The following is a 26,916-nucleotide window of genomic DNA, read 5'->3' as shown; positions in this document are numbered from 1 at the left end:
TTACTAGTTCACTGGGACTTATTTTCAATGATTTACTAAACTGTGAAATCCTAATAAATCAGTCCCCCACCCCCTCTCTAATGCTACTGAACTGATAGGTAAGTAAAGTAGAATTGAAAATTGAACTGAACTTTGTATCATACAACAGTTTACTTGAAAAATATCAATTCATGACTTTTAATAATTAAATTATGCTACTATCCATTCAAGAGAAAGAGAATTTTGATACTTATGTGCTGGCATGCCACTTAAATAATAGCAAAAAAGCCAAGCATTTTACATAACTTGATTATGATGGTGACTTTCACTCTAAAAACACAAATACAACATATGAGCGCGCCATGGAAAATCAACATAGTGGCTTGCGACCAATGATCCAGACCAGCTGCGCATCGCGCAGTCTGGTCAGGATCCATGCTGTCTCTAACAGTTTCTCTAATTCAATAGGCTTTGAAAGCGAACAGCATGGATCCTGACCAGACTGCGCGGATGCGCAGGCTGGTCTGGATCCATGCTGGTCGCAAACCCACTATGTTGGTTTTCTCATGGCACGGCTCATATTTATAAAGGAAGCATAAAAGGTTGCCCTTTTTTCATGTAAAAGGTACATACAGGTAATCTACACATCTTTTTACAGCCAAAACAGAACACATAAATTTTGTCTAATTTCTTAAGCAAGTGCTTTTCAGTACATGCTATATTCACAAAAATAAAATAAACTAAATGAGGTAATGCTAGGTAATGGAGGTAACTATACATACTCCATGTACGAAAAATGAAGTATAAAATAAACCTATGTTGTTTTGCTAAATGCTGTTTGAATAATGCATCTTACAAGCCTTTCAGCACGAGAGACTATTGTTACACAACACCGAGTATAAATATTAGTGCTGCAAGATCAATGATGTTGAATAGAAACAAACTGCTTAACCCTTAGCCTGCTAAATTTCTATAATGGACTGGTCCATCTTCCAATTTGGGCAGTACCATTTATCATCTGAAGGGGTGTTTACTAAAAATTTACTGCCTGAATAGCGAACAGTGCAGACCATGATCAGCCTGCATGGATGTGAAGGCTGATCTTGGTCTGCACTGGTCGCAAAGGCAGAATCACTTGCCGCCAGCATGCTAAAGCTTAAATTAACAATGTTCTGTAATATAATACTTTGGCATGACGAAAAATTCGTGACATGCAGAAACATTCTAACTCCTCTTGTCACGAAAATAATTTTTCACTTATAACTAATTTAAATCCTAGTTTTCTAAAGACTGATTTTTGCAAAATGATTTTATGATTTTAAATGCTTAAAGGGGAAGGAATCTCTACCCATAAGTAGATTTATATGAAAGCATCCAGCAATCATAATGCTGAAAGTATTTCTAAAATAGGACAAATTTTGAAACAGATATGTGAGTTTAAAATTGGCTAACCACGGAAGCAGCCATTTTAGTGTTTGTGACATCACTTACATATTGCTGAAGTATTTATTTAGCAAATAGCCTTCTAAATACTTTAATTTATACATTTTCTTGGCGTTACGATGAGAAAGTATGGCAATTTCCTTTGTTCTAGTTAGAAAACTTTGAGAAATTATTTCATAGTTTTAACAACATACAGTTCAAATAAATATTTAAAAATAAAAATAAATATACCTACATTTTACGTCATGTTGCCATGGAAACAAAATGGCTGCATTTTGATTAAACATTAAAACGTTCATATTTATTTCATTTTTTGAAAGTCGAAAGTAGATTTTAAAAATTCTTTAACTGTCTTAAATATCTAATAAGACACTGCAGACAGAGTTAACAACAACAACAATGCTGCCTTTCCCTTCAACTGGCTAAAATTATTCACTTGCAAATAGTTCTGATTTTACAGTAATATAAACAAGATAACAAGATTAAGAGAAAGTATCACAGAAATAATTAACATAATACTACAGTGATAGGGGAAGACTATTATTTATAACATTATTATATTTTTCAAAGTTCAAAAAAAAACATAATTAGGGGCAAAAGAAATATGCTGCAGAAAAAAAAAAAACAACTGCAAAACCAAAATTGACAATTATTATTACACTAAAATCTTTAACTGAACAAAATACATGAAAACTGATGTACTTAGGAAGGTCCTTAATTAGTCCACCTGTTGACCTGTCATAAAGTTGTATTTCAAAATGTTTTTCTTGCAGTTAATTAAGAGAATATGTAGGTCATCCTTGATCCTGTTTCGTCACATTTACAATAATGTTTTACCCGATATTATTCCATTTAAGGTTTACACAATAAATTATTCCATCTTAGGTTTACAGACAATTACTCTAATTTAGGTTTTACTCAAGATTTCAAGATTTATTCATATATCTATGTCATACATATTAATTATTAAAATTAACTGAGGTAAAAATTAATTCCACATATTTCTTTTTTTAAAGTTCATAACATGTAGAAAACCAGATTGAACATCTTGAATAGACATAGGTAACTGACATAGTCAAAAGTAATTCTGGTAACTGAAAAACCATTTTACATTCCATCAATGGCTATCTACATACTACTACCAAGTAAAAAATAAATTAATTCTTTCTAAATAAATACAATCATCATCTAGATTCTTCAGGAATATTGTTTCCTACGTCTGGACAAACCATCAGATTGTCTCTCATACCAAAACTGCGAGTATCGTATGTGGGAGTCGGCTGAATCTGATGTCGGTAACTTATCTTCGGTAAATCTGCCGAACCTGATCGTGGTGTCATGTTTGAAGGACACTGTTCAATGGCACTGTTTAATGTTCGTTTATTTGTCCGGTGAAAAGGGCCGACGCCTTTGACAACATTTGCCTGCCTGTGTGCATATCCATATGGGCGAGAGTTAATAGATTTCAGCTGGGTTTTACCAAGGAGCGATTTGGCTCCTGGTGACTGTCTAGCTCCTGGTGGAGGTCTGTCTTTCTGACTTATTCTATGTTTCTTGCTGTGTTTCTTACCACCTTTCTTGTGTGAAGCTAACTTTGCATACTTTGTAAAAGATTTTGCAGCTTTTTCTGACAACATTTTAGAACCTTTATCATTCTTATTTTCATTTCTACTCGCTGCCGAACTTGTACAGCTATCAATTTCAACAGGGCCTTTGACTTTTCTATCCAGCAATTGCAACACCTTGTCTCTTGCTGAGCTCTCTTTCTTCCATTTATTATGTTCTACAACTTTTGGGTTTTCAGGTTCCAGTTCTGCATCTTTGTCTGTATTATCTAACAATTGGAGATCCTTATCTTTTGATGTTTTATCCTTCTTCGATGCAATATCTTTGATCATTATTTCCTTTTCCGAACACAGTTCTAGGTCTTTATTCCTACTGTCAAATGCATGTGGTGTTTTAGATTCTGTAGGTGTGTCCCTTGTCCAGGAATTCTGTTCATGAACTTTTATTTGTTCACTTTCTTCTGCCTTTATACTAGGTTCCAAACTCTCAATATGTTTAGCATTTCTCTGTTTTCTGAAAGTTTCTATTTCATTTGAAATGTATGCATCCATTTCTGCTATTTTAATGGATTCTTCAAACTGCTTTTTACATCCACCTACAGATACATCTGATACTGCTTTTCCATTCACTTCTTCAGCGTTGTTTTTAACACTTTCCTTAAGACCCAAGTCTTCCACAAAGTAACCTGAGCATGCAATTACACTATCACTTTTGACAGTTTTCAATGGCTTTTCCTTTCTTTCAACAGGCATTTTCACACCATTGTCAGTAACCACATTTTTCTCTACAGGTGTGATAGCTCCATCATTAGAAACACTTGCATCTACTGAATGTTTTGTAATTTTGGTCAAATTATTTAGGACAGGCTGAGACCCTAAACCATACTTCTTGAGAACCCTTTCTCTTTCAGCCTGCTGCACTTTTTGTTTCTCAATGACTGGGGGGATATCTTTTTTGGACTGTTGCGAATCGTTTTCAACTTTAGTGTTAGTTCTGTTATCTGAAGTGGATGTTACATTTTTTGCATTATCCAGTTTTCTTTTTGCAAGAGTAGCATTGATTGCACTTTCTGACTTTACACTTCTTCCAGTTAGGCTACCAGCTGGTGAAAACTTTCCAGATTTTATGTTTCTCTGTGTATGCAAGTCTCGTTTATTGTTTGTATCACCAAGTTTCGCACTGGTACTCCTAACACCATTATTTCTATTAGCACCATTTCTTAAATTATTATTATTCAAAAGTTTTCCACGATTAAGTCCCCTGAATCTACCTTTTTTGTTTTCCTCTTCTGAAGAGTCAGAGGAAGTGACATCACTATCACTTTCTGAGCTTTCAGTAGATGAAGAGTCCGTGTCATACAAAGTAAATGTTGGCCGTCCTCTCACAGGTCCACGGGTATAGTTATTGACTTTCGTTTGGTTTGTCTGAGTTGGTGGACTTTTGTTTAGCTGAAATGTTAAAAGAAATATCTTCAGAAAAATGCAGTGTCATTGTTTTATGAAAACTGACAGCTTTACATAAGTGAGACTGTGAAAACTTCAGTGAAGACTTAATGAAAACATGGCTTAAATTCAAATGTAAGTGAATAAGTACATCTATAGCCCTGACTTGTGCATCTAAAATAATAAGAATGAAGTGAATATAATACATTAGTGCAGGTAAAAAAAGTAAACAAGAGCTGATGACTAGAACACATATGCCCCCAATGATGCCATGTCAGAGGTAAATGGGTATGTAATTTTCAGAGTGAATTATGTCGTGACCTTGACCTTTGACCTAAAGATACATCAAACATATGGATCATCTACTGACCACAGGATATCATCCTATGAAATTTGACTATTCTGTCTCCAATGGTTATCCAGCTACTGATAGAAAGCTGATTTCAGTCTTAAGGCCACTATGACCTTGACCTTTGACCAGTAAACATTAGTGGGGCATCTTCTTTTCATAGCCAATCATCCTATGAAGTCTGACAACCACAGGCCCAATCACTTTTTCAGGTAGTGATTGGAAATCATTTTCAGTCACCTTGACCTTGAAAAACAGACTAAAACAGACGACAGGTAACTGCTAAACAGGCAATCATCCTATGAAGGTAAATGGCTGCAGCCCCAAATTCAAACATCAACCATCCTAAGAAGTTTGACTTTTAATGACCCAAGCAGTCTACAGTTATTGATCAGAGACCAAATGGTCAATCAGTGGAGAGACTGACCAACATGAGCTCAATAATATAAACAATATTTCCCTCTTCTTTGATATGGAGTGAGGGTGTGGGTGGGGGTCAAAAATGATAAATATATCTAAAGGCTGGCAATCTTTCACACTGAACATACAAAACTAAGGAACAAATGCATAAATATGTGAAATAAAACTGAGAAAAATGTCTTTTTTTTTCTCTCTCACCAACATGCACAAGACAAACATAACTACAAAATTTGCATAAAATATAGTACAGAAATGCAGCATACATTCATTAAAAATATGTGAATCTTGACTAACACATGCAGGTACCTGTCTACAGAACAACAACAACTCACAAACTGGAGACTGTGTAATATTTTGGAATAATTCTATTTAGAGAGAACTAGGTGAAGCATTAAAACTGACGAAAAAACATGAAACTTGGATTACAAACATAAAAGATATACTGGTAACCATTTGAATACAATCTATGCAATGAAATGCACAGTAATGTCACCATTCTTTCCTTATTATGGGCATGACCATACATGGTAAATCAGTGAATAACAACCAAGAAAATCATAATTTGTAGGTTATAATATGCGTGTTTATTGAAGTTTTAAAACACACTTGTGTTTGGTATTTCTAATTTACATCTTTATGTATGTAAAACTGAAATATTATATTATCAAATTTTCTTCAACTTAAGTAAATCATCAAATAAAATACTGAGGCAATTACATTAATTTATATCACCACAACAGCCAAAAAGAGAATTTAAACCCATGCCGAACAGAAGTATATATTTCTAACACACTTATCAGCCAATCTTGGTTGTAAACATGACCATTAACCTTTAGCCTGCAAGTGGCAGGTAATTCAGCCTATGCGACAAGTGCAGACCAAGATCAGCCTGCAAATCCGTGCAGGCTGATCATGGTCTCCACAGTTTGCTATTCAGTCAGTAAATTCTCAGTGAACATCCCTTTGAATTATAAGTGGTACTGACCAAACTGAATGATGAACCAGTCCATTTTAGAAATTTAGCAGGGTAAAGGTTAACACCAACCCAATCCAGCACCTATACAGGTTATTACTACTGATCCAACACCCAGTGGAAACTTATTACACATTACAAAATATCTTCTGTTCTGCCACCAGGCCTACCTGAACTTTCTTTACAGTTGCCTAAAATGTACCGATTACAGAATATCAATATTGTAATTTCATATAATCTTTGATCTTCTCAGTAAAAGATGTGACCTCTAGAAATCATGTTTAGTTGTCTTTTGTCTCTCTTTCTGGTATAACCTCATAAATAATTAAATGCTAAGGGATATCTGTCATAAACTAATAAAGAAATTCTCCTGTGTGAGCAATTTCTAAGGCTATCACGTACAGAGTAGCTAACTTACGGTAGCAGACCCTTAATGATGCTCAGCAATTTCTGTGCAATTACTTTTTCTCTATATCCTACTTCGGCACTCTTCCGCAGTAGTCACAAGAACATAGATTTCCATATGAGCCACGCCATGTGAAAACCAACATCGTGGCTTTGCGACCAGCATGGATCCAGACCAGCCTGGTCATCCACACAGTCTGATCAGGATCAATGCTGTTCGCTTTCAAAGCCTATTGCAAATAGAGAAACTGTTAGCGAACAGCACGGTTCCTGACCAGACTGCGCGGATGCGCAGGCTGGTCTGGATCCACGCTGGTCGCAAAGCCACTATGTTGGTTTTCTCATGGCACGGCTCATATGAGTTCTGAAAACTTATTTCGAGAATAAGTAATCAAACCGAAGTTGCTAATGGACATTCTGGCTCCATTACCTTAAGTTTACCCGTGCCATAGGATTTTCATAGTTCAAGACACATTAAAAATTTGAAAATCTTAAAACAATCACAGACATAATAATATAGGTATTCTATATACCAGGTATCATGCAAACAATTATTCCACATTCAATGATGACATGCAAGTATAACTACTATTGACAATTTGGGAAGTTTTCACAAATGTCTAATTTTCGTTAATTCACAATTAACAAAAAGTGTGACATGCAATTTTAAAATAATCATGAATAACAAGCATTTTCCCTGAAAGTATACTGTGGAATCATTTAATTTCATGGACAGACAATTTCGTACTTTGGGCCAAAACTGAGCTTCAACTTCTTAGCATAAATAAATGAGAATAAATTATTTTACTTCTTCACTGGGATTAAAGTTCAATGCTTTACACAACCACAAGATCCACAAAAAATATTCCCCCACAAATATTAATGATTTCACAGTAAACTGAACTGTTGTCCATCAAATCCCTAAACAGGAGTGAGACGAAAATAACCCAATTTACAGTAATTTTTATCCAGCTCTTCCTGTTTCTAAAAATTATCTGTAGTATATACAGGTTATTCCAACAATCTGCTTTGGTAGCATTACCTAGCTTGAATATATGATTACCTTCTTGCATGTCATACAGGGCTTTGATTTTGACAGGGTGTAAGATGATTCTCTTAATTTATGAATGAATGCGTAAATTCGTAAGCTATTATAATAAAGTAGTGCCTTTAAGAAAAGCGTTTGTTTCATTTCACTTCTTTTTTTTAACTGAAGAATATGGTATGCAAGAAAAAGAACCTATCACTAGCTGAAAGTGCAGATGGAAATACCTGGCTCAAAGGTAACTGCTCAGTGACTCCTTTTTACCACCTAAACAGACACTCTCGAGCCAAATTTCCATCTGCACCTACAACCAGTGAAAGATTCTTACATTCTCTATATATCTATATTTACTTGGGTAAATATACTTGGGTAAATATATACAGCAACGTCCAACAAACAAAGGTAACCTGTCCCCTTTAACGTCTACATAAATACTGTTTACGAACTTGAGTATACGTCTATATTTCTACATTTTTTTACAGGAACATGGTCAAAATGTGCCAAGCCTGCCTAATAAATGTTTTTATCATTTTTATGCATCATAACCACTAGCCTCTGGGCATTATTTCTGAGAAGAATGGGCACCTGTAAGCCAGCTGGACAGCTTCTTTGCATGAATTCTACACAAATCATTGACAAAGTTAGTAAGGTAAGCTTGACAACATAAACAGTCTGTCCTTAAAAAGCATAACTAGCATGCAGAAAGCGGGTCTAATGTATATTTATATGGTGCAATGGGGGAAATAATCTACCTAGACCGTTCGTCTTTCGTGGCTTTGGAGACTGAAAGATGAGTAAACATAGCTATATACGAAGAACTCCTGAGACTACTGTACAATCAGATGGTTTAATGTTTTTTTCTACTATATTCGCTTACTGTCCATTTTCGTGAAAATAAATATTCACTTAAGTTCTATTACTTATAAATAACTGTCTATATGTTTCACAAATTGGCAGTATATATCACACGTATTTTACTTCACAAACCTTTGCAAATATTAAATATAGCGAATTTTAAACATCGCGGAAATATATAATTTTTCAGCACCAGTAGGTCAGTATTGGTCAGACAAGCTTGTAAAGGAAGATATTAAACATTCATTGAGCAATGATGACTGCATTGAAAAATCTAGTGCAGAAAATTTGTTTTTAATTAACAATACTATCAGACTGAATTGCTGCATAAAATCTTTATATCAAATAGACCAGGCTAACTTGGAATGTCTTGCAGATGAATGTTAAAGCTTATATGCATATGCTGTCAACTATGAAAAACTGGCTACTTAAGTATTTCTACAATGCATGTATAGCATATTGAAACAACTACGGTAAGAAAAGAGAGGCATGCTTGCTCTATAGTTTAAGACAGTTTTTGCAGTAAACTAAGACCTGATGGGATAGAGTTTAACTAATGTGCTGGTTGGGATTTTCATGTTACCTGTTTTCCCACGGCAGGTTTTGGTTTAGGTGGCCCTTTAGGGGGTAAACGTTTCCTTGTCTCCTGTTATATGTATTATTTGATAATAAGGTACTTAACTAATTCAAATACCAATTTTTAAACAATAAATTAGAGAAGCTTTCTGACAAGTAAGTTATCCATTATGTTTAAATGAGCAATGTGCATTAACAAAATAAAAAAAAAGTAAAGTATAAAAGTTCAAGAAAAATAAATCTATCTAAAATCATTTTCATATTTCTTAAGGTTTAGATGAAGAAAGAAGTATTACAGCTGTAGTTCCACTATTTTTACAATATAGAGAAATAGAAACTGATGAAAATGAAGACAACAGGTGTACTGCCACGTGAAACAAAGTCCCCTACTGGAACAGAAATAAAATGAAAAGGGAAATTTCCATCTTTAACAGACGTGAATCTCTCTCAAATTTGTTGTTAGTTAGAAATGTTTCATTCCCTTGTTATAGCAAATGTTTGTGTCAACTTAATTTCCTGTGGGAAAAGCTACAGAGCACTCAAGAAAAAATACCTAAAATATTTCACCCCGATATAAAACCTTTGACCTTGACGCCCAAGTTTTCCACACAACAAATCACCTTGTTATAGAAAATGTTTGTGCCAAGTTATTTGAAAATTCATCCAACAATAGGAAAATATTTTACCAGACAAATATGGACCCGATTGATGGACTAGTAGTTCTCAAAACTGTTTCAACCAGTAGGGGACTAATTCGTGATATATTACAAAGATTTTTAAAATTAAGTTAGATGGCATACACACAATAAAAAATTCAGATTATTAAATCAACAGAAACGAATGTTAAAACACTGGTTAAAATAACAAGAGCTGTCCGTAAGACAGCCAAGCTCGACTATTCGAAATATTGTCCCAGAAGCAGGAAAATATTACCCAAAAAGGTTAAATATCAAAAGAGTTTTAAGTTAAAAAGGGGGAATAATTTGACAAAATGGTAATTATCAGTTATGGGACTTGCTGCTAATCAACTAGTTTTATAACCCGAAGGCACATGTGAAGTTTCAATTCAAATCTGCATTAGTTTTGAAGATAGAAACTTGCATGTAAACTTTAACCAGAATTTTCAAAGCCAAAGGGGCATAATTTGCCCAAAATACATGCCAGAGTTATGGGACTTGACCCAGTGAGGTTGGTAATTGATCTAGAAAAAGAAAAAATAAGTTTCAAATCTATATGCCTTTTAGTAATAGCGTATGTACTGCCGCAAACTTAACCAGAATTTGCTAAGTCCAAAAGGGGACATAATTTGGCCAAAATGAAGGTCAGAGTTATGGGACTTGTGCTAAATCAACTAGTTTTATAACCCGAAGACACATTTGAAGTTTCAAATCAATATCTGATTATTTTGGAGATAATAACTTGCATGTAAAACTTTAACCAAAATTTTCTAAGTCTAAAAGGGGGCATAATTTGCTCAAAAAAACTGTCAGAGTTATGGGACTTAACCCAGTGAGGTTGGTAATTGATCTAGAAAAAGAAAAAATAAGTTTCAAATCTATATGCCTTTTAGAAATAGTTGTATGTACTTGCACGCAAAACTTTAACCACAATTTGCTAAGTCAAAAAGGGGGCATAATTTGGCCAAAATGAAAGTCAGAGTTATGGGACTTGCTGCTATCAACTAGATTTATAACCCGGAGAAAACATGTGAAGTTTCAAATCAATATCTGATTAGTTGGGAGATAGTAACTTGCATGTAAAACTTTAACCAAAATTTTCTAAGTCTAAAAGGGGGCATATTTGCCCAAAATACATGTCAGAGTTATGGTCTTGACCCAGTGAGGTTGGTAATTGATCTAGAAAAAGAAAAAAAAATAAGTTTTCAAAATCTATAGGCCTTTTAGAAATAGCTGTTGTACTTTCACGCAAAACTTTAACCAGAATTTTCTAAGTCCAAAAGGGGGCATAATTTGGCGAAAATGAAAGTTAGAGTTATGGGACTTGCTGCTATCAACTAGTTTTATAACCCCGAAGACACATGTGAAGTTTCAAATCAATATCTGCATTAGTTTTGGAGATAGTAACTTGCATGTAAAACTAACCAAAATTTTCTAAGTCCAAAAGGGGGCATAATTTGCTCAAAATACATGTCAGAGTTATGGGACTTGACCCAGAGAGGTTGGTAATTGACCTTGAAAAAGAAAAAATAAGTTTCAAAGCTATATGCCTTTAATTGATGGCTGTATGTACTTGCATGCAAAAACTTAACCAAGGTGTGACGCTGATGCCGACGCCAGGGTGAGTAGAATAGCTTCGAATAGTCGAGCTAAAAATGTGGAAATGACACTTTTGTGAACTTTGTTTTCACTTACAATAGTAAACTGTCCTTCCTGTTTAGTTATAAGTTGAACCATGTCTTCTTTCCAACCAACCTGTGTTGCAAATTTCACCATGTTGTCTATCAAATCACCTGTCAAAGTTAAATCAAATGGATGATCACAAGTTTCAGGTACCATTTCCTTTAAGTCAATTTTTTTATGTGCACTTGAACCTGCATTAGCGGCCACCCGGCCCCGTGTTCACAAAACATTTTTTCGGACTCAGCTGAGTTTGAGCTGGAAATTTTAATTATTTCAATTTTATTAAAACTTCAAGGTTAAATTCCAACTGAGACTGACCATCAATACTGAATAGCCACTTGAAAAGTTATTAACTTAAAATTTAGTTTTAAACATGCTATTTAGACATAAATGACAAATAAAGTTTCATTATCAAACTCACCCGAGACTGAAAATGTTTTGTGAACACGGGGCCTGTATTACACGGCCACTTGCCTTAAGCAGTCAGCCAGCTAACTTCCCAAATTGTCATTTTATTCCAAGTTCAACTTGGTCTTTGGCAGCCACACCCATCTTAAGCAGCCAGATTATGTCACTCCTTTGGGTGGCTGCTTAACACAGATTTGGCTGTATTTCTGTTTGGTTTTTACATCACATCAACACAGTTTGGATTTAAGATTTAACGAACAGAACAGAATTTTATTACAGAGTTGTACATCCTTTACGGTAATGAAGGAGACTTTTAGTGTCCCTCTATGCATTATTTTCTGCACCTCGGATGGCTTCCTTACAGACCTGAGCAGCACTTCAACCCACAGAGGAGATGGGCAAGTGATTCTTAGTCAGCGACCTTTACCACTCCATGCACCGGCCCCTTCTGTTATTTAGTTTTGAATATCAAATAAGTTTATTGAAAGCACGTGACAACATAAAGACAATTAAACATTATTTTTTCAGCTTACCCAAGATATGAATAAACTTTATCCTTTCAGTGTTATGTTCTGTTAAATAAGTTATATTGGTCTCTGACTAATTTTAGCGCTTCTATCAAATAATCAAATTAAACCCATTGAAATATTTACAAAATTTGTTCGCTTGAACTTGACGGGCCCAGCAAACTTTATTTGAGTTACCGGTATTTCCAGGCCATTGAACAATATACTTTATGATACTTTTCAGAGAGCTATGAGTTCAAGTGAAGGGTAGGTTTGAATAATTCGGATTCAAGCAAACAATGGTTTCTCTAGTTACAACAGGCCTTGAAAGCGAACAGCATGGATCCTGACCAGACTGCGCAGATGCACAGGCTGGTCTGGATCCATGCTGGTCGCAAACGCACTATATTGGTCTTCTCATGGCGCGGCTCACATAAAGAATTAAACTACACTGAAATATTTTACCAGTGACTACAACATCTTGCGTTCTCTTTTGGTATTTGAAGGGACCAACAGCTTCTCTGTTGAACAGAATTCTTGGTACATTAAATCGTACTGTATCTATTATACCAGCAAACGGCTGAACCTGAAATAACAAGGTGAAAACATGTATATTCAGTATAACCTGCCTTAGATGTCACCTGTATTAAGCCGCCACTTGCCTTCAGCAGCCAATCAGCTTATTATCCAAATTGACTTTTTGTTCTAATGTGAACTTGTCTTAACCCTTACCCTGCTAAATTTCTATAATGAACTTGCCCATCTTTCAATTTGGACATAACCATTAACTACTAAAATGGGTGCTTACCAAAAAGATACTGACTGAATGGGAAACAGTGCAGATCTTGCTCAGACTGCACAAATGTGCAGGCTGATCATGATTTACACTGGTTGTGAAGGCAGAATCAATCGTGTCCAGCATGGTATGGTAAGGGTTAAGCAGCCATCTGCCTTTAACAGCTAGATTGTTTCGAGGCCTTGACTGGCTACTTAATACAGGCTTGACTGTACATCTGTTTGACAGTACTTTATTCCAATCATTTAACCCACCTATTTTGCCCTTCCATTATAAACAACTGTGAAATCATTTACTTTCGTTTTGGATTAATTATCATGATTTATTGGCTCTGTCAGTCAATGAAATTAAATCACAACAAACAAGTAAAACTTCATTCTGTCTGAAATCCACTAAACCATACCCCTATGAAATAGCACTGATACACGCAAAGCTGATATTGGGGACCTAAACGTATCAGCAGCAATACATTTTTTGACCTATTTTTAATTGCTTGCTTCATTAGGTTTTAATACTGACACGGATTAGGTCATATTGTTGCCTCCCAGTTTTAATGGTGGGGAAAGACCACAGCTATCTCCTATAGCATTATTTTCGGCACTGGCAGTTTACATGGGTAGAACCAAAGACCTTAGCAAGTCAGCTGGTTGGCTTTCTCTCATGATGATCTAAGCAAGGCAGCTGCAACCATTTGACCACAAAGCCAGTTGTGTTTGAGATTGTACATAAGATGTATTTTTATTAAAAGAAACAAACATTTAAACACTGGGCATAAAAACACTTGTTCACAGGCAAAAATTGACTTTTTTTATGTTAGTCATCCAGATATGTGACATTATGACCTTTTACCTCTAATGAAGTTCCCATGACTAGAACCAAATCAGCTTGTAACATATCCTTCATATAACTGTAGAACTTGCGTGGTAAATCTTCACCAAAGAACACAATATCTGGTTTTACAATACCCTGAAAGAGAAAAGTTTGTTTGTTTGTTTTGGGTTTAAAGCTGTTTTGGAACAGTATTTGATGGGCATTTACCTAACCAGTGTTCCTGGATTCTGTACCAGTACAAAATAACTGCCAACTTCCCCACATGTATGAATCAAAGGTAGAGGATGAATAATTTCAGACACAATGTCTTTTATCAAACTGTCACAGAAAACATACGGCCTGCCCGAGGACCGAACTTATGACCCTGCAACTCGTAGTATGGCACTCTCCTTATTGAGCTAAGCGAGTGAGTCGAAAGAAGGAAGAATGTTCAACTTATTTACTTACCGGTATGTACTTTGCTGGGATTTTAAGTCCTACCAACATAACGTAGGTCATATAGCAACTTTTAAACTTATATACAGTGGAAGAAGACTCCAGGTGTCCCTCATCATTTTCTCAGGCATAGACAGACACCTGGGTAGGACCACTGACCTTCCCCAACCTGGATGGATGGCTGCCACACAGAAAAGAGTTCTTCACCCCAAGTGAAACTTTAAACTCACAACTCAGAGAAACATCAGTGCAAGTCATACAAATAAATATACTTTTATGATGAGCTTGTGTTAGGGCTTATTATTACAACAAGCACATGCTCATTTCAGAGAAGGAAAATGTGGTCAAGTACTATAAAGGACTATAAAATTATATAGTAGTTTTCACAAGTACTTTGTTCACAATTAACAGGGTATTTGAACTGTGATATAAAATCAACTCACCACACATCCTCTGGTTGGACACCTTGGAAGTTTGTCTGTGAATATTTTCTCCTGTAAAACATATGAATAGGATATTTTTCATTTCAAGTAATCCAGATACAATAATTGATGAGTGTCCTAGCAACAAATGCAAATGCAAGATCTGATGTTGGTGACTGAAATATATTTTGATCTTATATGTAAAACAAAAAACAACTTTCTGCTTAACCTTAACCCTTACCCTGCTAAATTTTTATAATGAACTTGTCCATCTTTCAATTTGGACAGTACCATTAACTTGTTAAAAGGGGTGCTTACCAAAAAGATACTGACTGAATGACAAACAGCGCAGATCTTGATCACAGATGTGCAAACTGATCATGCAAAGGCAGAACAAATCGTGTCAAGCATGATATGATTAAAATATATTCACATTAGTAATAAGCAAAATTTACTCTTTCATTGAGGCAGGGTATTGGGGGTTTAAGTACCAACTCAGTTCAGGTCCAGATCACAAACCATCTGCAAGCATGCAGGATGACTTCCTCAATTACCAGCTGACCTGACCAGGGCTAAAAATGCACAAAAATGAGAGGCAAGTGATTCGGAGCTGGTGACAATAACCACTTAAGCACATGCGGCCTGAGGAAATATTGAGTTTTTATTTGAAATATTACTTACTGTATAAGACACATGGGGGATTTATCTGTTTTGTTTTGGGTTAAGCACCGTTTTTCAACTGTATTTCAGTTATATAACAGCGGGTGGGCATTTAAGCATTTAACCTAACCAGTGTTGCTGGATTCTGCACCAGTAGCAACCTGTCCTCAGCAAGAAACTGCCTACTTCTCCACATGAATCAGAGGACAAATGATATCTGACACCATGCCTTTTATTGATTGTCACAGAGAACTTATGTCTTGCCCGAAGATCAAACTCACAATGGCACGATCAGTAGATCTGCGCTATTCCTACTGAGCTAAGTGGGGAGAACAACATGAAAGAAGTAAAATTTCAATGTTACCTTTATTTCATACCCCTCCATCTTCTGTCTACATGTTGTACATGTTGCAGTAGCAAACGTTCCATGAGCCTCAACAAGTTTCTCTGCAGGCACGCCCGCCACTGAAGACATATACAAATTATTATACACATAATGCATATAAATCAAAACTAAACATAATTTTTTAATACACTTTGCAGAAACTTAATGGCCTTCCTTTGTACAAACTTTACAGCTGTCTTCCGATCTAGCTCCACACCACAAACTACAGGGGTCCTTTGTAAGCATTATCAAGGCTAAAGGTAACTGACCATACTGAAACTGGACTACATATAAAATAGATTGATCAGTAATTTTCACTGCTTAATCTTCACCCTGCTAAATTTCTAAAATGAACTTGTCTACCATTCAATTTTAGCAGTAACATTTATTGTTCACTGAAAATTTACTGACTGAATAGCGAACAGTGCAGACCGCGATCAGTCTGCACGAAAATGCAGGCTGATCTTGGTCTGCACTGGTCTCAAAGGCAAAATCACTTGCTGCCAGCAGGCTAAAGGTTAATTCACATCATTGCAAAAGCAAATACCTTACTTTGTCAAAGTACCTTAAAAACGGTTTTACACAAACAGATTAAACTGTACTTAAATAATATGCAATAAATTTTCACCCTATAGACATGCACAACAAGGTAGCCTGATGGGCACAATACTTAATGCGGGCACAGAAAACCCTCTCACACACAAAATACCTTCACTTTCTTATTTCAAGGCAGACAAATCCCCTCCAATGATTTTTTACAGATAGGATAATGCCTAAAGCAGTTCTATTGCACAACAGGAGCAATTTTGCCCTACCTGTTCAAATTCATTGAATGGGCCTTGAAATCTCAATGGGGTAGGTTTTCAGTACATTTATAAACAAATCAGTTTGAGGGTTTTCCCCAGAAAAGGGTTTGTCCAACTTCCACAATATACCTATTACTTACATCTTTCAAGCCCATCTATATTTTGTGTATACATGCGTAGAAGTAGACCTTTATCATACAACAGCTTGACGAAGTAATGGATGTAATTTGGTCGATATTTTCCTGACGGGTACAGCTCCTTTGCCAGGGTGAAGAACGGTCGAGGATTCAGGAAGAAGTAGTCTATATCAAAGATGGCTTCTGGGTATGGTATATTATACTGCTGCAAGTTGTCGTACAGTCCTGTACCAGGTGACCTAAAGGTATAAAGTTTTGAAATCAACCTAGCTAAGTTCTTACTGTAAACACACTGGTAAACTGAAGCTTTCCTACATCTCAAGTAACTTATAATTAACATACATGTATGAATTTTGTGCCGAGTCACTTGTTGTTGTTACTGTAAAACCAGATTATTTTTGTGAGACTGAAAGTTTGCAATTTTTAATATTGGAACCGGTTTGTGTGTGGTAGAATATATGTGGTATTATAGCTAACTTATGAAAGGTGAAGATCATAAAGTAACATATTCAACACTTATAGAACTTTCATTCTTTTTTTTCTGGGTTTAGAGCCATACCAACACAATTTAGGTCATATTGGGACTTTTCCTGCTTTTATGGTGAAGGAAAACCCCAGGTGCCTCTCCAAGCATTGTTTTAGGCTTAGGCCGGCACCTGGGTAGAATGACCGACCTGCCTTAAGCCAGCCGGATGGATTCCTCACATGAAGAATTCTACACCCAAAGTGCAGTTTAAAAGCCACACTGGTAAGGGGCAAGCAATTCGAAGACAGCAACCTTAACCACTCGCGATGGAGGCTCCAGCACTTTAAACAGTATTATTTTTGTGAAGATATGTAACAAAAATAAAACCTTCATGAAAATTTCTGATTTTACAGTAACTGCTTTGTATAGCACAAACTACTGAAGAGACTAGATTATACAAAAAAATCTTAAAAAGTTCTAATGTCACAGGTAAGACAATCATATAATTCTGACATTAAATTACTTCAATGACTTAAATATAAATATTTGTAAAACAAAATATAGGTCACATAAGCATAAATTAATATAAATTCTGAAATCTTTTAAATCTGTTCTTATTTAGATTTTGTAACACACACTTTAGCATAAAAGACTGGCGACGATATAACATGTAAATCATTTACAACAAAACAATTTACTAAACACTTTAATTGATTGTTGAAAACAGCAGAGTTGTCCTTTGTACCCTAGGACAATGTGACTGTCATCCAAACTAAACCTTGATTTTATCAAAAAGAATATATAATAACTAGGTAGCTCATTACGATAAATGTGTGTCATATTACAGCAAAATTGGTGGAAAATATGAAATGGCTTTTAATAGAAATTAAACTAAAATATCATTAATCAATATCAAAGACTACTGAATATTAAATTTCTCTGATTGTATATATAATGATAAATGGTGAAATCTGGACAACAATATAAATCACACATTAAAAAAATCTTGAGAAGGTTACAGTTTAAACATCAAGAAATCTGACCCACCTTAGGCAATACGTTTACTGCTCAAAAATATCAAAATATTTACACTTTTTACCACCTTTGGATGCACTGTTTTCCCATACATGCAGTTCTTAACCTTAACAGCATTAGAAGTTGTCTAGTGACTAAAGGCAAGCATCTTACGAAGGTTGACAGGCAAAGCACTCTTTTAATTATAGAGCTGAAACCATTTTAGTGTAGAGGTCATTGTGACCTTGACCTTTTGTCCTACTGACCCCCAACAAAAAATATAAGGGCCAAACATCTACTGACCACAGGCAATCATCCTATGACGTCTGACCATTGTAAGACCATGCATGGCATTCTCTAGTTATTGATTGGGAACCAATGTTCTATCTAGGGATGGACCGACAGACCAACACACACCAAGCAAAACAATATATTCCCTCTTCTCCCAAGAGGGGGCATAAATATTAACCTCCAGTATCCACTGTCATTGTCGCATAAGGTACATTGTTCAAATATTTTCATAATATTTGGCTCTAAGAGTGAATGACTTTTAGGACCTATAGGAGGCCCTTTAACAGCTTCTGTAAAGTACTGCCAGAAATGTATTATCAAAATTACTGCTATGCATGTAAGTGTCGACAGTATTGTACAAAATTCAAGTTACTGGTACTCAGACACTATATTTTCCACTTAGTTAACAGCATGAGTAGAATTAGTTCATACATTTTAAATCAACATTAGCAAAACAGATTCTAGTAAGTATTAACATCAGATATTCCTTTTTTTTTTCAGAAAAGAAATTGTTCCAAAAATATTCCCAAATTACCTGAAGTACAGCTATTTTGGCCAAATATAACAGAAAATAGTTGATGTGATGCTCAAAACAACAATGTTTTTCCATTTCTATTTCATACAACATAATAGCACAATAAATGGAAAAGACCTTGATGTTTTATACCCGGACAAAAGAGGTTGAAATTTATAAATTTTTAAAGTTTTAACTTTTTTATACTATTTTTTGCTAATAGGTGGGTAATTAGGAGATATGTCTTGGAGCATTCAAAATCTCTGCATGGCTTAATTTTGTCCTCCTCAGACAGTAAAGGATGCCATTAAAAAGGACGTAATATACTTCAATTTAAGCCCTTGATGCAATTACCAGTAAATATCTTGTATACATGTTTTACCCTTTTTGGAATTTCTTGATCACTTATTTGTAAATCAATTGCCAGTTTCGACCAAAGCTACACATATTTGTATCAAATTCATATTTAACATCCTATATTTCAATAAACAATACACAATATACACAATTTTTGTTCACAATACCGATATGAGGGAAAGGGGATACAAGTATGTGGGTAGATAATCTCTTTAGCGTATGTGGGCTAAAGTGAACATTTATAATGCTTATGGTGCCTGCACAAACTCACATCACGAATGTATTGTACATGTATACTATATAAAAGACAATGAATAACACATTGTAAGATACAAACATACATGTTATTGTTCTTAGACCTCTTAGACCTGAAAAATGAAAATTATTATCACAGTATGTTAAGAAAATTATCGTTGATTATGAATTTAAGACGTACTGAAATAGTAACGCAAACCATGAATACAAGAAAGAATTTCGGCCCCAAAATTGTCCCCCCCCCCTCAAAACACTGTCATACTAATCTGTGTTTTCTACTTAATCTTTTCAATGCTATGTCCTTCATTTTAATTTTGAAAATATCCTGATATTCTGTAAGGTAGTGTTATTTCTAGAGCTCATAAAGGGCAGGGTGCTGCCACAGGCACCAGTATCGGACCTGGGACAAAAATATGTTTGTTTTCATCCTAAATGAGTTAAAAATGAAAAATATGTAGTGAAATATGAGCCCCCTTCAAAATATACATATGTATATTTTGAAGGGGGCTCATATTTCACTACATATTTTTCATTTTTAACTCATTTAGGATGAAAACAAACATATTTTTGTCCCAGGTCCGATACTGGTGCCTGTGGGGATAGTGTGCTGTTTCGTACTGGAATACATAGGACTTTAAAGGTCAAAAGGCGGGACATGACAGCAGATCAAAGGCAGACTGGCACATTTATGGCTTGGCAGCAGTTAAAAGGAACAGTGCTGGATGCCCCGTTACTCCACTATAGAAATAACACTAGTAAGGGTTAAAAAGTGGACACATCAAAAACTTTGTTATTGCAGTTATCAATGACAATCCTACATGAAGGTAACGGTCTATGTCATGTATACATTTCTGCTAAATTTAGCTAACCTGAAGTCTGGTATTCCACTCGGGGTACTGATTCCAGCTCCTGCTACTATAACAACATTCTTTACGGCTTCCATCTGTAACCTTCCAGCTGCATCTGCAACATTTTTAACCAAACCATTCGAGCTTGCCTTACCTGACAACACTCTCCTGAAAAAACAATGTACATCAAAATAACTAACAAAATAATTCCACATCTCTAAAATAAATACAATTTATTATATTGACATTCATTACAAGTAATGACTGTTCATGTCTATCATAGGTGCCTCTCTGACCAAGTAGTTGTTAGCTGACTTCAAATCACTTGCCACTCATAGATACAGGTTTGCAACCTTGTTTAAGGTGTAGAATTCTAGTAAGTGAGGAAGCCATCCAGTTCTACCTGTGTGCTGACGGTGCCTGAAATAATGCACAGAGCGGCACATGTGGTCTTCTCCCTCCATGTAAACCCAGCAAAGACAACAAATATGACCATCCTAAAGAAAGATCAGATATCATTTCTCTGGCTTTTTTTTTAAGAAAAGACAATCCAGAATATAAATTATAAATCCTTCCAGCAATGTCATTTCACAATCTTATTTAGACATTGTGTTAAAATAAAACCTTGTTTCACTAAAATCTAGTTAATAGTTTCCCACAATGAGTCTTTTAATACTTGATATCATCATTGAGAAAATCATGTAACTGTTAAAAGAAAAGAAATGATATACCGGTAATCCACACAAAGGATACAGTCGAACTTCGTCTGCTTGAACTCGGTTATTTTGAACACCATCCTTTGCTGGAACTTGTCAAGTCACAGTAATATCCCCATTTATGTATATCTTTCGATGACTCAAACTACCAATAACTGAAACAAATTTTGCTGGTCCCACTGAGTTCAAGCAAACAAAGTTCAATTGTAGTAAAATGTACAATAGCACTTACTTTTGTAATGGTCTATTTTTATTGTCATTTATTGTTAATTTTGAAAGTCCTGCAGTGATGGCTGTCTCTGACTGGGTTTTATACACTGGACTGCTGTTAGGGTGAATGGCTCTTAGGGGCGCACCAACAGGTTTGTTTCTGGTACCAGCTGATGGCACCCTCTCCAAGGCCCCTGATGACCCTGCAACGAAGTGAACAAGTTATCTGAGCCAACCACGAGAAAACCAACATAGTGGCTTTGCGACCAGCATCCGCGCAGTCTGGTCAGGATCAATGCTGTTCCCTTTCAAAGCCTATTGCAATTAGAAAAAACCATTAACGAATAGCATGGATCCTGACCAGACTGCGTAGATGCGCAGGCTGGTTTGGATCCATGCTGTTCGCAAAGCCATTAAATAAATATTTATATGATTGATGCAGGTGATGAGGAGGAACAACTGATACATGCATATACTCCAAAGAGTAATTTCGAATTATAAGTATGGCAAAAAAAAAATCCAAGAAAAAGGAGCCATAATTAATAAAATATTGGTACCAGATTTATGGACCTTGTCATATAGCGTGTGATGTAGGGAACATTTTTTTTTAGTTCGAAGCAAATCCAATTAATTAATTCAAGGTTAAGTTTTAATAAATAATTATCAAAATGAAATTCATGAATTGTAATATTGCTATTTTGTACTATTTTGTACGAAGTGGCTAGCCATCTGGTACTGGACGCCTGACCTGCAATATAGCCAATCAGTAACCAGACGCCTAGCCTGTTCTCTAGATGTTTTTTAGCTGTTTGTTAATCAATTTGTTTATGAATTAAGTATTTCACAAAGGAACTATTTATTATACTTCACATAATTACTTGCTAAACTACATGTCATCTTATCAGTATTTGTGTTAAAAATGCTGAACAATGCTTATAGATGTATAGATACTGTCATTCCAATGTTTCTATAATAATCTATTGTTGTTGCTATGCACAGCAGTTGTGCCAAGACAAATATTGAAATATTGACAAACAGAAGTTTGAAAGAAGTCTGCTAAGATGAAATGTTACATTACAGGATATGTTGACAAGAAGTAATGAGAAATGATATAATTTATTCTATCTTTTAACATGCTTAATTTTATAACATGAACATGCTAATAAAATTAAGGGTTTTTTTTTTAAATGTCTTTAAGTTTAACCATCTTAAACAACATACATTTATAATTTATTAAAAACTGTGTACATACTGTGTCAATGCATGTCTATTTAACTTAAATTTGTAATGTATAAATGTTGTGTCAGTTAAAAGTAGATCTATGTTTAAACATTCAATTTCACTTTGCAGAAAAGTTTATTAAAACTTTGGCAACATATTTCTTTGTTTCATTTATTCCTCAGTTATAAAATTTGTCACATTTCCATTTTTATTTGTTGACAGTTTCATGATGACAAGGTTGAATTCAGCCTAGTATTTGCTTACAATTTTACCATCTTTAAAGGTAAAGGTAAATTTTATTTACCGTCGCTTTGCGAAACAATGAAACATAAGCTCTATAGAGCTTTTGAGCAACCCTTTTTTAAGAACAGTTAAAACCAATTATACCTTACCCCTAGCAATTTGCTGGTACCCATTTACAGCTGGGTCGACTGAGGCAATCGTGATAAAGTGCCTTGCCAAAGGACACACCGTAATGGGAGTAGCCAGGAATCGAACCTGGGGCCTTCACCTCCGTAGGATACTAGGAAAGCGTCTTAGCCCTCTCGACCAATACGTCAAAGAAAATGACAAATTTAATCAATTCATTACACCATAATCAGTGTGCAACATTAACGGTAGCCCGATCGCCAATGGCTACGAAAATTCGGCTCGGGCGTCAGAAACTGTAGCCCGTTGGGCTATGAAAAATTCTGAGGAATAAATTTACCAAAAAGATCAATGCAAACGTGGGAGCAAAATAGTTGCTTTGAAGCTTCAAACTTTGCTCAAATCCAATCTCAAAGCGAATTCAAGTCGTCCGAATTTTTTTTTGGATGTGCACCCGCTAATCTTTTGACAATTTGCACCATGTCATAATGTGCGTTGAATACACATACACACTCACCGATAGCATAATTTAAGCTCCGCCTACTTCAGGTACTTGTGAGATTTTCGCGAGAAGTGTGAAAGCAAATCAAATTATGTAATAGGCGAATCAGTGCCGCGGTTACGTCTTTGACACTTAGCATTTAATTGTCAAACATGTGCGAGTCGTTTTCTAAAGAATTGTCAATTACATATGCGATTACTTGGAATTATCGACACAATTATTTGGTATCCATGGTAAAAGAACGACATGTAAAGTATTAACTTCGTAAAACTAACTTTGATGGATGAATTGATTTGAATACCGACATGTATTTCTAGATTTGACACAGTTATATTCGAATGAGAAACTGTTCACACAAGTGGTGACTGGGTATAAATGTGTATAGTAAAATGATGTAACTAAGAAAATGAATGGTCATTGAATCAATTTACAGCGTCGAGGTAGAAATATAAAAATTAATGGAGTCTTCCAACTTCTCCCTAAAGTCTCCCCACTTCTCCTTAAATCAGTTTGAGGGATAATTGACTTCTCCCAAAAAAATAATGGGCCTAGCGAGACCCCTGGTCAGTCTACTGCCAAGCTATTTCTTGTCTACCATGTCTACAAAGCTGTTTATATCTCTTTTCATGACTCTGTGTCTTTGACTTTCTGCACAATTTTGTGAACACTGTTTCAGATTTTGAAATCAATTCTGAAAAACTCATACAAATTTCTGAAATATATCAATATTCACCAACCTACAGCAGTATATTGAAAGAAATTAAATATTACTAGAATGAAAGTCTTGTTCATTCTTGCGCGAAAAATTAGTGGGGCTACGAAAAATTCTGTCGGGCTACAAAAAATTGGAAGTCCGTAGCCCCATTGGCTACGGTGTTAAAAAGTTAATGTTGCACACTGCCATTCCTACACAAATTGATCACTGGATGCATAGAAAACCCCTAGAGGACAGACTAGGTGTCCAGTTACCAGAGGGCTAGACACTTCCAGTGTAATATTGCCATTGATAACAAATTCAACAGTCCAGAAAGATTTCCTCCAACAATTATTGCTAGGTTAATAACATAAATCAAAAACGTTTCAATCTATGCTAAATTATATTACTGTAATAAACAAATACTTTAAAAATGCTACCAATGTAAAATAGCTTGAACAAAGCGATTTTAACAGCAGTTTGTTCTTTATCATTTTCTATCCGAAATACTATTCCACTTTACAGCAAGCACCTGTTGTTGCCGATATTTCAATCTCACCTTTCCGTACTGCAGCCATCATTGATCTTAATATCATCATATATGGAGTACCCTCAAATTAGGGTACTTTTGCAGAAAAAATGGTTTGCTATGTGGATAAATTTCCATTTTAATCACCGTTATCAGTTGCCAAAATAACTTTGTACGCCATTTTGAACATAGAAACAATTGCGGATGCTTTCGGTTTTTATCAGCTCCAAATTGAGGCCCGTCGGAGTGCTGAACAATCGTTGTGTCGCGTTGAAAAGTTACAATTTTTCAATAAAATATAAGCAGCTCATTTAATATGAAATTAGGCGCTGCCTATCTGACGGGAAAACCTAGTGATAGTGATACGGATTCTTTCTTTTTTTCTGCATTAAATTGTTCTTTCTGATATTTTCTGTTTGGCTTTCAGTTTTGACAGTAAGCCTGATGGTTTTGCTATTGTTATAAAAATAAGAAGGGGAAATGTTTTAAAAAGTTTTGTTTAAATGAACATAGATCTAATCATTTCTTCAAATGTATCCAGACTAGACAGACAATGAAAAATAGTGTTCATGAGTCAAAGATAATAGTGATATTTGAGTGCACAGAATCTAGTCCCAAAATGCACCATTAGTTGTATTGATGATAAAATAGAGAAAAGTGGAAACTTCACATGTCGCTCAACACGACAAAAACGAAACTGTTGCATACACCCGGACAGATAACGGCGGATTTTTGACCTGTCACTTTTTTATTTCTGCAAATTGTTATCATTTATTGGTATCAAAATAATGCTTTTGCTGAAAACTTTACATAATTCAAATTTATATCTAGTAAGCAAATTTTAACTCACACGAAGTGAGCGCCGGAAAAGAGTATGTAGAATGGGGGCTGTACGAACATTGATAAATTCGAACACTTTGTCATTTACAAAATTTTCCTCATGATAGTATTATACATTGTATATGGTGCAATAGTTATTCAAAAGTGACCCAATATCAGGCCTTTATGTGTTGTCAGTGAGCATGCGTAAAACACACTCTTCCTCAGTAGTTTTGGATAAATATTTTATTATATACAGATGCAAGTCATTTATTTATACATAATATTACCAATTTTGTTTCTGTTTACAACGATCATGCCTTTGCTATCAATTTGTTTCTCTATTACAAATTTCTGAATCCGGAAATGCACATATTCTTTTCAGTTCATTTGTTACAAACAAATAGTTTCTAAAAACGATAAAACAATCTCAAAAATAAAACACAACAATTTACACATTATGCCTGCGTAACATCACATTCAATATCATCTTGTACTGATATTCTTTTGTAGTATAGATACCGGAACTTACATAATCCTGCTATCCTAAACACGGACTATTTTAATTCTTTTAAATGCCATTATTGTCAAATGACACTCTTTTAGGACAAATTGTGTTCCACTAATACAGTTATGGTAAAACTCGTGTATGTGAGAATGACAAACAACCATTTACTTGTGAAATTCTTATTTCAAATTCATTGAAAAAAGTTCTTGACCAGAATTTTATATATAACACAAACACTCTGGGTCGAGATTCAATTTAATTTACCTAACTGCTAACAGTCTGGGACCTTTTTTTTGAATATGATTAAGGTTAATTTCTTAGCTTGATAGTGATCGTAGTGAGCCTCTCAAGTTTATAGCCTACATTTTTTTCCAAGTGTAATTTTACTAAAACTCTAGTCATTGAATTGACTTTTAGAAAGTAGTTGCAATGTATGTGAAAGATTGTGGAAGGGAGGGGAGATAAGCAATATCGATATATGCTTTTCCATGCCTTCGAATATTTTGTTCAAAATTTACAGACAGAACCTTGGTTAACTATACTTATTATTGATTTGTGTTCCAGTAATTGAAAAAAGTGTGATAAATATAAAGAAAAAAAAATTAAATTGGGCCTCAGCTAAAAAAAAAAAAAAAAAAAAAAATTCAAGCACCTTACGAGATTCGAACTCGGACCTCGCGCATGGAAAATATGTGCGCTAACCACTGGACCACAGTGACTTGTGACATAAATGGTTGCTAAAATTATGTATATAAATAAATTTTGTTAGGACAGCGTGTCTATATTCGTTTTACATTGACATTT

At 35.1% G+C, this 26,916-nt stretch overlaps 1 protein-coding gene across 2 annotated transcripts; it reads right to left on the bottom strand.

Moving 5' to 3' along the window:
• Window positions 1–525: 525 nt before the first annotated feature.
• On the bottom strand, window positions 526–24,965 carry LOC128550372 (uncharacterized). 2 transcript variants are annotated; one of them, XM_053529315.1, is made up of 11 exons: window positions 24,816–24,965; window positions 21,493–21,673; window positions 20,566–20,712; window positions 16,803–17,038; window positions 15,836–15,936; window positions 14,833–14,883; window positions 13,973–14,089; window positions 12,793–12,913; window positions 11,426–11,523; window positions 9,061–9,123; window positions 526–4,436 (listed from the first exon to the last, which is right to left on the bottom strand). In XM_053529315.1, exons 1-11 carry the CDS (start codon window positions 24,853–24,855, stop codon window positions 2,607–2,609), a joined length of 2,985 nt encoding a protein of 994 aa, XP_053385290.1. In that variant the 5' UTR covers window positions 24,856–24,965; the 3' UTR covers window positions 526–2,606. The 2 variants fall into 2 exon arrangements, with proteins under 2 accessions (XP_053385290.1, XP_053385291.1); XM_053529316.1 differs by lacking the exon at window positions 9,061–9,123.
• Window positions 24,966–26,916: the final 1,951 nt, after the last annotated feature.

The sequence above is a fragment of the Mercenaria mercenaria genome, chromosome 17, assembly GCF_021730395.1.
Source record: "Mercenaria mercenaria strain notata chromosome 17, MADL_Memer_1, whole genome shotgun sequence".
NCBI lineage: Eukaryota > Metazoa > Mollusca > Bivalvia > Venerida > Veneridae > Mercenaria > Mercenaria mercenaria.
The sequence above is the reverse complement of the archived record's forward strand: the minus strand, read 5'-3'. Positions and strand labels throughout refer to the sequence as shown.

Coding starts and splice junctions, on each gene's coding strand:
- LOC128550372 (XM_053529315.1), bottom strand. CDS start 24,855: ATGATGATATTAAGATCAATGATGGCTGCAGTACGGAAAG. Junction 21,674..24,815: donor GATGGCTGCAGTACGGAAAG/GTGAGATTGAAA, acceptor ACTTCGTTGCAG/GGTCATCAGGGGCCTTGGAG. Junction 9,124..11,425: donor AGGAAGGACAGTTTACTATT/GTAAGTGAAAAC, acceptor TACATATAACAG/GAGACAAGGAAACGTTTACC.